This window comes from Canis lupus, chromosome 6, assembly GCF_003254725.2.
Source record: "Canis lupus dingo isolate Sandy chromosome 6, ASM325472v2, whole genome shotgun sequence".
NCBI lineage: Eukaryota > Metazoa > Chordata > Mammalia > Carnivora > Canidae > Canis > Canis lupus.
The window spans coordinates 56,662,395-56,675,243 of NC_064248.1; the positions used below are offsets into that span (position 1 = coordinate 56,662,395).

Here is a 12,849-nt window from a genome sequence, read left to right on the forward strand (position 1 = left end):
TCTCATTTTTGATTTTATTTATTTTGGGTCCTTTCTCTTTTCCTTTTAATAGGTCTGGCTAGGGGTTTTTATTTATTAATTTTATTAATTTTTTCAAAGAACGAATTCCTGGTTTCATTGATCTGTTCTATTGATTTTTAGTTTCTATACCATTTCTTTCTTTCTTTTTTTTTTTTTTCTTATTTTTTTAGAGAGAGAGAGAGGAAGGGAGAGGGGTAGGGGGAAAGGGAGAGAATCTTAAGTAGGCTCCACGCCCAGTGCAGAGCCCAATGTGGAACTGAATCTCACAACCCTCAGATCATGACCTAAACCGAAATCAAGAGTCAGATGCTTAATCAACTGAGCCACCCAGGTATCCCAACATACCATTTATTTCTCCTCTAATATTCATTATATCTCTTCTGCTGGCTTGAGGTTTCGTTTATTGTTCTTTTCCTAGCTCCTTTAGGTGTAAGATAAGGTTGTTTATTTGAGATTTTTCTTAGTTCTTGAGGCAGGCCTGTATTGCTATATACTTCCCTCTTATGACCACTTTTGTTGCATCCCAGATGTTTTATACCATTGTGTCTTTTTCATTTGTTTCCATTTACTTTTTTTATTCTTCTTTGATTTCATGGTTGACCCATTCATTATTTAGTAGCATATTATTTAACCTCCATGTATTTGTGGTGTTTCCAAATTTTTTATTGTGGTTGACTTTAAGTTTCTTGTGTTGTAGTTGGAAAATATGCATGGTATGATCTCAATCTTTTTGTACTGGTTGAGGCCTGATTTGTGATCTGGTATGTGATCTATACTGGAGAATGTCCATGTGTACTTGAAAAGAATGTGTATTCTGTTGCTTTAGGATGAAATGTTCTGAATATATATGTCAAATCCATCTGGTCCAGTGTGTCATTCAAAGCCATTGTTTCCTTGTTGGCTTTCTGATCTGTCCATTGATGTTAAAAGGTGTTAAAATCCCCTACTATTATTGTATTATTATCAATGAGTTCCTTTATGTTTGTAATTAATTGTTTTATATTTGGGCACTCTCAAGTTGGAGGCATAAATATTTACAATTGTTAGATCTTCTTGTTGGATAGACCCCTTTATTATTATGTGCTCTTCTTCATCTCTTGTTATAGTCTTCAGTTGAAGACCTAGTTTTTTTTGATGTAAGTATTGCTATTCCAGCTTTCTTTTGGCATCTATTTGCATGAGAGATGTTTGTCCAACCCCTCACTTTCAATCTGCAGGTGTCTTTAGGTCTAAAGTGAGTCTCTTGTAGGCAGTATATAGATGGGTCATGTTTTTTGTTTGTTTTTTTTAATCCATTCTGACACACTTCCATTTACAATCAGAGTAATTAGTGATAGATATGTATTTAGTTCCATTTTATTACTTGTTTTATCATTGTTTCTGGAAATTTTCTGTGTTCTTTTCTAGTCCTTGTCACTTTTGGTCCTTCTTTCTCAAAGAGTCCTCTTTGATATTTCTTACAGGGCTGGTTTAAGGTCATGAACTCCTTTAGTTTTTGTTTGGGAAATTCTATCTCTCCTCTATTCCGAATGACAGCCTTGCTGGATTGAGTATTCTTTTTCCTTTCAGCATGTTGAATATATCATGCCACTCCCTTCTGGCTTGTCAAGCTTCTGTGTAGAGACCTGCAGCTAGCCTTATGGGTCTTCCCTTGCAATTTAAGTACTTCTTTTGTCTTGCTGCTTTTAGGATTTTTTCTTTATCATTATATTTTGCAAATGTAACTATAATATGTCTTGGTGTTGGCCTGCTTTTGTTAATTTTGATGAGAGTTCTCTGTGCTTCCTAGATTTGAATGTCTGTCTCCTTCCCCAGATTAGGGAAGTTTTCAGCTATAATTTTCCTCCAATAAACCTTCTGCCCTTTTTTTTCTCTCTTCTTCTAGGACTTGGGTGATACAAATGTTACTATGTTTGATGAAGTCACTGAGTTCCCCAAATCTATTCTCATGATCCATGAACTATTCTTCTTTCTCTCTATAGTTTTTTCTTCTTTGTTCAGCTTCATTAATTTTCATTATTTATTTCCTATATCACTTATTCATTCCTCTGCTTCTTCCATCCTTATGATCATTACCATGTTTTTTTTTAACTCTTTTATTTATGTGGTAAGAGTTTCTCTGATGTCTTCCATGCTTTTCTCAAGCCCAGAGATTATCCTTATGATTACTCCTTTAAATTCTCCAACAGGCATATTACTGACAGCTGTTTTGGTTAGATCTCTGGCCGTGATCTATTCTTGTTCTTTCTTTGGGGATGGATTATTTTGTCTTGATGTTAGAAAAGCCTGGAGAGTGATGGCTTTATGAAGAAGAGGTCATATAGTGTCAGTGTCAGGCCCTTGTGCTTCAGGAAGTGTCTCTGATGTGTGCTGTATGCATTCTGCTGCTGTGTTTTGCCAACTTTATCCCTCAGGTCAATCATCTGCAGAGGCTCTCCATGCCTACAGTGGGCAGTGTTTGGACCTTAGCCAGAGTGTGGTGAGTTTTAACTAGGCATGCTCTGGTCTGCTTGTTAAATAAGACCTGATGTTACTTCCACTAGAACTGAAGCCTTGCAGAACTCTATGATCAGTAGACATTGTGTATGGGGGGTTTGTGCTGATCTTCTGAGGGAGGGGGCCTGCTGTGGTCCTTAGGAACACTAGCCCAAGAAAAGCAGCACCAGCTGAGTGCAGGGGGATAGGACTTGGTGTAAGCAGGATAGGTAGCCAGTGTTGGTGCTGTGCTATTTACTGAAGGAGGGAAATGGTGCCAGCCAGCTTCTTTGTCCCCTGGAGAGGGGTCTCTGTGCTTGCTGCTCTTGAGGAAGCATTCCCAGAAGAGCACATAATTTCCCCTCCTGTGCTATTTTCATGCAATCTGTCTCTGGGTTCCTCACCTGCCTGGAGCAGTGCAGTGCCCATTGGCTTTATCACAGCCAAGCCTGCTGACTTTTAAAACTCCAAACTTTAGGGACATGCTGTGGCAGGGGCCTGAACTGGTCTTGTGGGGGAGGTTTACACTGCACTGGGATGGATGCAGGTTTGACCAAAGAATTTTCAGTCATGCCAGAATATAGGGGCATAGGATTTGGAGCAAAGCAGGCTAAACAGCCAGTGTCCAGATTAGGTACCCTAAGCAGGTGTCTCTGTGCCTATGCACAGAGGTAAGTGGCACATGCTGGCTCTTTTGTTCCCAGAGAGGTGACTCTGAAAATGCCACCTTTCACAGGTATGCTCCAAAAAGAGCAAACAGTCCCTCCCTTTGCTCCTTAGGTGAGCCTCAGATCATAATATCTGCCCTGGCGTTGCTTGCCTGCCTTCTCTCCAGGAGTAAGATAGCGCCTTCAAGACTATTGTAACCAAACCTGCCAACCTCTAAAACTCCATTCTTTGAGCCCCCATTGGTTGCAAAAACAAGAAAATCAGCTCCTCTCACTTCCCCAGCCAATGGCTTTGGAGAAACATTCTCCTTGTGTGTTCCCCTCTGTGCTCCACTCTCTCTTGTCTTTTTCTGTGACCATGGCTCCCCCACCTCCACAGCACTCGCTATCCATTTCTCCCCCAAACTGAGTCTCTCCACCTCTCGCCTTTCCCAGTGTGGCCTCTTCTCTCCCTCTGGTTGTGCAATTTGTCCTATCAATCCTCAGGTTGATTTCTTGGGTATTCAGAATGATTTGATAATTATCTAGGTGTGTTCCAGGGACAAGGCAAGGCTAGGGTCCTCCTACTATACTGACACCTTAACTCCCCTTATAAATAGATCTCTTATTCTCTAACTTTAGTCATGTTGATATAAACATATCTTAAGAAAAATTGGTACTATAAGATCTAATTGAAATATATATTTCTCAAGCACATTTTACATATCATAATTAAGTGCTTAAGCCACCTAGAATAAAAACTATTGTGTTTTTTCTTCAAGGATAATTTTATTTCAATCATAGTTTCTACTTGGAAAGTACATTCACTATTTTCAGGGCTGACTTTAAATTTGAATACAGCAATTAAACCAGTACTTAATGTGGTAATGAATATATAGAGGATGTCTAGAGGTGTAACTATGAATTATATAATTTGGTATATTCTGGATGCTTCAAGGCAAATTTCTTAAAGTTTTTGTATGAATGTACTCTGAATTCTGTCCAGATATTTCCTGAGTCTGGAAATATCAAGATCTGACTCTCCAAACTCTGTCCAAAGTATAGCAGCTAACTCCTGCTCTATCATGAAACCTTCCTCAACAAGATCAAAAAGCTTAAACAACACTTGCAGAATATTTTTCAGTATCGGCAGGATTGCATAGGATAGTCAGATCTGTCACATATTCTCTGAATTCTATGCTTCCATCATTATTCCTGTCAAAGGGAGCAAAAATATTGTTCCAAGGACTCCGAAATTAGGACTTTTAAGTAATTTGCAAATTCTTCAATTCCTATAGTGGTGACTCCTTTAGGAGGAACTGCAATTGCAGTATATTTATCCAGTTGCTAATGAATATTATTCCAATCTAATTTCAGTTTCTGGCTAATTTTTGTAATTCCATTAAACTAGCTTCCATGGGTAGTTGAAGGTTACATATGAAAATCATCAGTCTATAATCTTCATAAGTGTGGTCTATCAAAGACAACCCCCAAAGCATTTGCATGTTGATCCTCAATGTATTGGCAAAAGAGATGGGTCTTTTTTTTTCTTGGTCATTTGGTGTATAAACAGGCATAAACACAACTTTTCTTCTGGCGAAGAGCTGACTGAAGATCAACATATAGACTTAAGAACCTGCAAACCCCTGCCAGGCCTAGGTCACTGTGCCCAGTATGTTTGTAGCACCCACTACACAGGAATACCTGGAGAGAAGTCCCCTAGTTTAAAAGTGACCAGAGAGGAGCAGTTGGTATGTACTCCTTCCAAGAAAATCAGTATCTGTGGCCATGTCCTCTTGAATGTCACTTCCTTCAGGATTTCATCCTGGGTATTCTTCCTGGAATTTGGGGTCCTCTGGGATCACAAGCACAGGCCATGCTGACAGTAGGAGCTTTCCAGCCACTTGAATCTGCCCATTTTGATTTGCCACCAATGGTAACCCCACCACCACACAGGTGATTTGGTCAAAGACAGTGGAGTGAGGGGCTGTAATACAGATGAGAGGGCCTCATCTCAGATTGCTTTTTCCTTTTCACCTTAACTAGGAATGCTGCTAAACAGAACATTCCCTGAAACATGAATTTGAGGGGTGATTGCACCAGTTTTATCCCCTAACTGTTCGTGGAGTTGACTGGTCAAGCAGAACCGCCCTTGGTGGAAAGTGAGGAGAATTGGCCAGAGGATGATGAAGAGGAAGGCAGTGCAGGACTCACAGATTGGCGTCAGCACAATCCCAGTGAGGTTGATGTAGCCCAGTGCCATGGCTGATGCGCCTCTGCTGCATAAAGGGGTTAGCCACTGCAGGCATTAGGACTTGCTCATCCTGTGGCAGAAGGTGGACTCTCACACCTTCATCTCAAAGTTCAAGGATGGCTAAGTTATGAGGCCAACTTCTCAGTGATCTCGGGATGCCAGTAGATTAGATCTGAGGGCAGCCCCTAGAGCACACCCTTTCCCCATATTCAAGTACTCTTCCTATTCACACATAATTAGAACTCTTGGATACAACATGGGTTAATAGGAAATGAGGATGTATTACCCTTAATTATTTTTTAAAATCAGAAATATTAAAAATGATAAATGGCATAATAGAATCATATCAATAGTACAATCTTTTCTGCTTTTTGTACATGTCTTCCTTTTGACATATATGCTTAATAAATTATCTTCACATGATTTCTGATGTTTGTATTAAGGATATATTATATACTACTAGGAATATATTAAATAGATGAATATTAATTACAACTTTTTCATTTAAATGCCATTACCAGTAAAGTTTATTTACTGTGAGATGCTTTGGGACCTGGTAGTCAAATTCATTTACTCTCCCTACAAATTGATCTCTACAGAGACCATAATATCTCTTTATGCTAAGAGGTTTAACTGATGGCACCCTTGAGCCTTTATATGTTACAAGCACTTTCCACATGCATAGAAAATTAGAATACATCCATTAACGTTGGCCAGAATAAGCCATGGCACATTTGATTCATATTCTTAACATGAGTCCACATGAACCAGTTAGCATTCAAAACTGATGTAACAACAATAAACCTTAAAATCACCTTTGTCAGTAACCTGTTTTCAGTAAAATAAGTCAGGATTATTTTACTGGTTCAAAATATACAAAGTCCTATTTCTCCCTTTGTTGCTGCCCTTCAGAAATGATCAAGAGGGAAACATAATCCAAGTTGGTGTGAACCAGGCTCTCTTTTTCTATACCTTGTAACATTTGCAATTCTGACAATGCTAATTTGCTAATTACTGATTTAAATTGCTTTCCCCAGAATTAAAAGTCAAATTGTAGGTTTCTGAGAGATGTTTCTATTTATTGGAGCACACCAGGTTACCAATAAAATAGAGCAGTGTATATATTAGAGCCTGTTATCTTAGTGGAAAAAGTAGAGGCTTTAAAACTAGATGAATTTAGATCAGATTCTGGTTCCAACAATTATACTATGGGCATTGGCCAACTTCATTTTCACATCTATAAATTAGTAATACTCTCTACCTTGCAATGTTATGAGGCACAACACAATGTATATAGAAAATTGAGTTTTTATTAGTAAATACAAGTTGCTTACAATACAATGATGAGAACTCTTAAGGACATTCCACTTTCTTCTGTCACTAGCAGAACTACACTTAGTGAGAGAGACAATTTTTTTTTTTTTTTTTTTTTTTACCAACTTAGTCTTATTTGGGAATACAGTTGTAGTCTCTAAGGAGCCATGATTTGGCAATGCTACTGGTTATCACCCATGCCAAATGAGAGCAACCCAAGACAATGAGTATTCCCTTGAGCTTGTATCAGTCTCTACTCTGTAAGTCTTCCCACTTTTATTTGTAATGTTCGTTACCACTCTTGAATCCTTGTTTAATTTAACTGCATGCTGTGTATACTTCTTACGGAAAAGTTCCGTATTACCATCTTTCCTTTATATTTCCCTCACAGTGCCTAGCAGTGTGTCAGATATGCTATTTATTCATTAAGCAAATATGTGAGTGCCTATAATCGAGCAGGCCCTTATTCTAGATGTTGTATATATGTCAGTTAATAAAACAGTAAAAAAATCTATGCTTTGTGGAGATTAGATTCTAGTGCACATAGGAAGTATAGAATTCAATTCTGACTGCAATAATGGGTCAAAAGGATATTTTGATCTTTTGTTTCAATCTCTCACCGATTTAGCTAGAAAATGAAGACAAGTAATTTGATGGATGTGCTTTCCTATTTTGTATATGTATTAAATACGTATGTGCATACGTATTAAATATGTACATATTAGGTATGTACATATGTATACATATATGTATATATATGTATTCATGAAAATCTCTACATTATCTCTTGTTAATCTTTCCAGTATAAGTAGTATTTATGGCCTGTTTTAAGAATCATATTCTTCTAATCATATTTGCCTTCAAACTCATAAATCTGAGAGATTTGACAACATAATTTTTTAATGAAAAATAGTAAAAAGAAGTTTTGAACAATAAAATGAAAATTTATACCATTGCAAGTTTGCCTTTTTTAATATGGCACACCTAATCTTTAATATACATTTATAAAAGGCACCAGATAACAGGGCAAGAAACCAAAACTGAGCTACTTTCCCCAACTTCCTTTTTGTACCAATGTACACATTTTAAGGCAGATGCTTTTCTGTGCAAAATTCAACAGAAGAAAATCAACATCATGTTACAAGTTCGCACATTCTTAGATTTTTTTAATATCATTTGTCAGAATATTTATGATAAAGCATATTAAAACAATTTTTTCCTAATGAAGCTTAAGAGGTTGATGAACAATTATTAAAAATTTAGAGATTCATTACAGACCCCTCATAGAAGATATAGAAAAGTCAATCTCTTTTTCTGGTTTCTTCTTTCAGAAATGTCCATATCAGTTTGTTCACTATGTCAGGTTGTTCTTGCTGAAGCCAATGACTAACTTCTGACAAAATAGTCAGCCTGAAATAATTTTTAACATAAATCTTTGTGACTTCAGCCATCTCAACCTCCATAAATGCGTCTTTCTCTCCCCAGAGTAGTAGTGTTGGAATGGTCACCATGTGATGTTTGAGAGGCAGGCAGCTATAAAAACAAAACACATGGACTTGAGACTCATTGTAAAAGCTAAAATAACATTTTTCCATAATGTTCTTTTAAGCCATACATTCTCAAAAGAAGCAATATCACCACCAATGGAGTAAAAGTTGATTCTCGGGACAGTGAAAAAAAATTACTTTTTTAATGTATAAGTCATGTATATGCACATAGTACCTAAGCAGGTATTAAAATTTCATAGGGTGGGGGGGCGAATTAAGAAAAAAATATCTAAAAAGGCTCCTTAAGGAAGTGATGATGAAAAAATGGTTGAGAAACACTGCATTAGGCAATCAATCTATACAATAAAAAATTTAAAAGGCTATTTAAGAAAGGGCTCAATAAAATTTTTAATTGGATGAGGTTAGCAAAATTTATACTGAAGGTTGTAAATTATATATGAAATTCATCACTATGAGGAATGACTTGCTTTAAAAAAATACCAGAATTTCTGAATGGTGTAATTAGAGTTTAAATGGTGTTACTTTAAATATATTCTAAATTGCTTGTTAGATAACATAGTACATTTTATGTGAAACTGGAACTAAAAATTCAGAAAATATATATGGACTGAACTTTACCATTAAATGATACTATATTTATTTTGCAAGAAGATTGTTTTTAAACAATGTTCTATTATGTATTTTCTTAAAGAAGTATAAAGAATAAAACCATGCATAATTCCATCATTAAAAAACAACCTTTTGATCATTTTCTACATATATAGTTGAAACCACACTATAAATAAAATGCAGTAAACACACACAATTTATATATAGTATCCATACTCAAATTTCATATTGAATTATAACTTGAAAATGTTCTCATTTCATGTTTTTAAAAAATAATTGTAAAATATAGTATAATAACCTATAAATGACTATTCTCCTATACCTGAATATTAGATTATAAAACAAGGGAATGTTTTAGGTAATGCTATAATGAAAATTTGTGCCTAGCTCTTTTTTTTGGCATTTTAGCCATTTATCATTTATTTCAGCTAGAGCCCTAGAAGTGGAATTCCTGAGCTAAAGAGTATAAATATTTTTAAAGCTTTTTGACACCTACTGCTACACTATTTTTCAGAAAGGTGGGATAGTATTAATTACATATACTTATACTCTTGTTGATTAAGCATAAGAATGAACCTACACCTAGACACTCTCAAGCACTAACTTCTATTTTTGTTAGTTATCAAAACTCATGACTCGTGGCTACTTGGGCCTGATAGAATGCTGCTAGAATGTGCAGGATATCACATATGTCCACTAAGGGCTTAACTTTTGACTCCCATGTATGTGGCCATCATTTGGTCATAATGCTCCCCAAAATTAAGTCCTTTGTGAATGGGTAAACTGATAGAAAAATATATTCTATACTTAATTTCGATACATGGATTTCTATGTAAACTTATAAGTCACCCAAATTCTAGAACTCGTAAAATACTCAAAAGTAAAACATTTTCTAACTTATCTGCATATTTAACAATTTATGAGCATGTAATAATTGAATCAGTAAGGTGAGGGGGAGTTAAAAGACAATTAGTCAAAAAACAAAGAAAAATATAAATTCTTCACTCATATGTGGAATTTAAAAAACAAAACGGATGAACAACAAAAAAAGAGACAATCAAAAAAACCCAGACTCCTAACTATAAAGAATGAACTGGTAGTTACCAGAAGAGAAGTGGGTCAGAGAATGGATGAAATAGGTGATGGGGATTAAGAGTATACTTGTGATAAGCACTAAGTAATACATGGAATTGTTGAATCACTATATTGTGTACCTGAGACTAAAATAATTACTATGGTAATTATAGTTGAATTAACACAATAAATAAATGTTTTTAATTTTTTAAAAAGAAGAAAGCAAGAAAAATAAAACTTCTTCACCAGATCAAATTGGGAAAAAAAGAAAATAAAAAGAAGAGCATATGGGGATCCCTGGATGACTCAGTGGTTTAGTGCCTGCCTTTGGCACAGGGCATGGTCCTGGACTCCTGGGATCGAGTCCCACATCAGGCTCCCTGCATGGAGCCTGCTTCTCTCTCTGCCTATGTCTCTGCCTCTCTCTCTCTCTCTATCTCTCATGAATAAATAAATAAAATCTTAAAAAAAAAGAAGAAGAAGAGTATATTCTTGGGTCCTGAGGTTTTAAATTGCTAAACTTCAATGAAATGTTATATGTATATATATTTTTTAAAGATTTATTTATTTTGGAGAGAGAGTGTGTGTGTGCATGATTTGGGGGGAGGTGCAGATGGAGAGGGAGAGAGAGAATCTCAAGCAGATTCCTTACTGAGCACAGAGCTGGATGTGGGGCTTGATCCCACAGCCCTAATATCATGAACTGAACCGAAATCAGGAATTAGACGCCTAACTGACTGAGCCACCCAAGTGCTCCTGAAATATGTTACATGTAAAAGAAAGTATGCACCAAAAAATTGCTAGAATTAATACATGAATTTAGCAAAGTCACAGGATATAAAATCAACACACAGAAATCTGTCGCATTTCTATACATCAATAATAAGCGGCAGAAAAAGAAATTAAAAAATTGATCCCATTTATATTTGCACCAAAAACAATAAGATACCTAAGAATAAACCTAACCAAAGAGGTAAAAAGATCTGTACTCTGAAAACTATAGAACACTTATGAAAGAAATTAAAGAGGACTCATAAAAATGAAAAAATATCCCACACTCATGGATTGGGAGAACAAACATTTTTAAATGTCTATACTATCCAAAGCAATGTACACATTTAATGTAATCCCTATCAAAATATCACCAGCATTTTCACAGAGCTAGAACAGACAATCATAAAACGTGTATGGAACCACAAAAGACCCCAAATAGCCAAAGCAATCTTGAAAAAGAAAAACAAAACTGGAAGCATCACAATTCCAGATTTCAAGCTATATTGCAAAGCTACAATCATTAAGACAGTATGTACTGGAACAAAAATAGACACACTGATCAATGGAACACAATAGAGAACCCAGAAATGGACACACAACTATATGGTCAATTGATCTTTGACAAAGCAGGAAAGAATATCCAATGGAAAAAAGAAAGTCTCTTCAACAAATAGTGTTGGAAAACCACGACAGCAACATGCAGAAGAATGGAACTAAACCATCTTCTTACACCATACACAAAAATAAATTCAAAATGGATGAAAGACCTAAATGTGAGACAGGAAACCATCAAAATCCTTGAGGGAAACACAGGTAGTAACCTCTTTAATCTCAGCCGTAGCAACTTCTTGCTAGACACATCTCCAGAGGCAAGGAAAACAAAAGCAAAGATGAACTATTGGGACTTCATGAAGATAAAAAGCTTTTGCACAACAAAGCTGTGTTCCTCTATAAAACGGGAGAAGATATTTGCAAATGACATATCAGATAAAGGGTTAGTACCCAAAATCTGTAGAGAACTTATCAAACTCAACCCCCCAAAAATAAACCATCCAGGCAAGAAATGGGCAGAAGACATGAAGAGACATTCTTCCAATGAAGACGTCAGATGGCTAACAGACACATGAAAAGGTGTTCAACATCACTCATCATTAGCAAAATACAAATCAAAACCACAATGAGATATCACTTCATATCTGTCAGAAAGACTAAAACTAACAACACAGGAAACAACAGGTATTAGTGAGGATGTGGAGAAAGGGGAACACTCTTACCCCGTGGGTGGGAATGCAAACCGGCATAGCCACTCTGGAAGACAGTATGGAGGTTCCTCAAAAAGATAAAAATAGAACTACCCTATGACCCAGCAACACAGATTCAAAGGAGCACATGCACCCCAATGTTTATGACAGCATTATCAACAATAACCAAATTATGGAAAAAGCCCAAATACCCATCAACTGATGAATGTATAAAGAAGATGTGGTATGTATGTATATATACATACACATGAGAATCTCTACATCATCTCGTGTTAATGTATATGTATATATGTATACATACATGGAATACCACTCACCCATAAAAAGGAATGAAATCTTGCCATTTGCAACAACATGGTTGGGCTAGAGTATATTATGCTAAGTGAAATAAGTCAGTTAGGGAAAGAAAAAGACCATATTATTTCACTCATATGAGATTTAAGAAAAAAAACAGATGAACATATGTAAGGAAGAAAATGATAGAAATCAAACTGAAGGTTAATGGGGGAAGGTGGGTGGAGGATGGGTTAGATGGGTGATGAGTTTTAAGAAGGGCTCTTATTGTTTTGAGTACTGGGTGTTGTATGTAAGTGATGAATCACTAAATTCTACTCCTAAAACCAATTTTACCATAGATGTTAACTAACTAAAATTTAAATAAAAGCTTGAAAAGAAAACAAAATCACAAAAGAAAGTATGGACAACATGATAGCTATAGTTCATAATACTGTATTGCATATTTAAAAGTTGCTGGAAGAATAGATCTTAAAAATTCTCATCACAAGAAAAAATGTGTAACTATGTACAGGGACAATGTTAACTAGACTTGTGGAGATCGTTTCATAATATATACAAATACTCAATCATTACATTGTACACCTGAAACCATTGTAATGGTTGAAGTCAATTAT

At 35.9% G+C, this 12,849-nt stretch overlaps 1 protein-coding gene across 1 annotated transcript in view; it reads right to left on the reverse strand.

Annotated features, from left to right (window-relative positions):
* Positions 1 to 6,689: 6,689 nt before the first annotated feature.
* EPHX4 (epoxide hydrolase 4) overlaps positions 6,690 to 12,849 on the reverse strand; it is a 38,536-nt gene continuing 32,376 nt past the window's right edge. Inside the window, exon 7 of the mRNA XM_025417672.3 lies at positions 6,690 to 8,244. Within this exon, the coding sequence (XP_025273457.1) occupies positions 8,013 to 8,244 (232 nt within the window). The 3' untranslated portion in view covers positions 6,690 to 8,012. The remainder of the gene's footprint in view (positions 8,245 to 12,849) is intronic.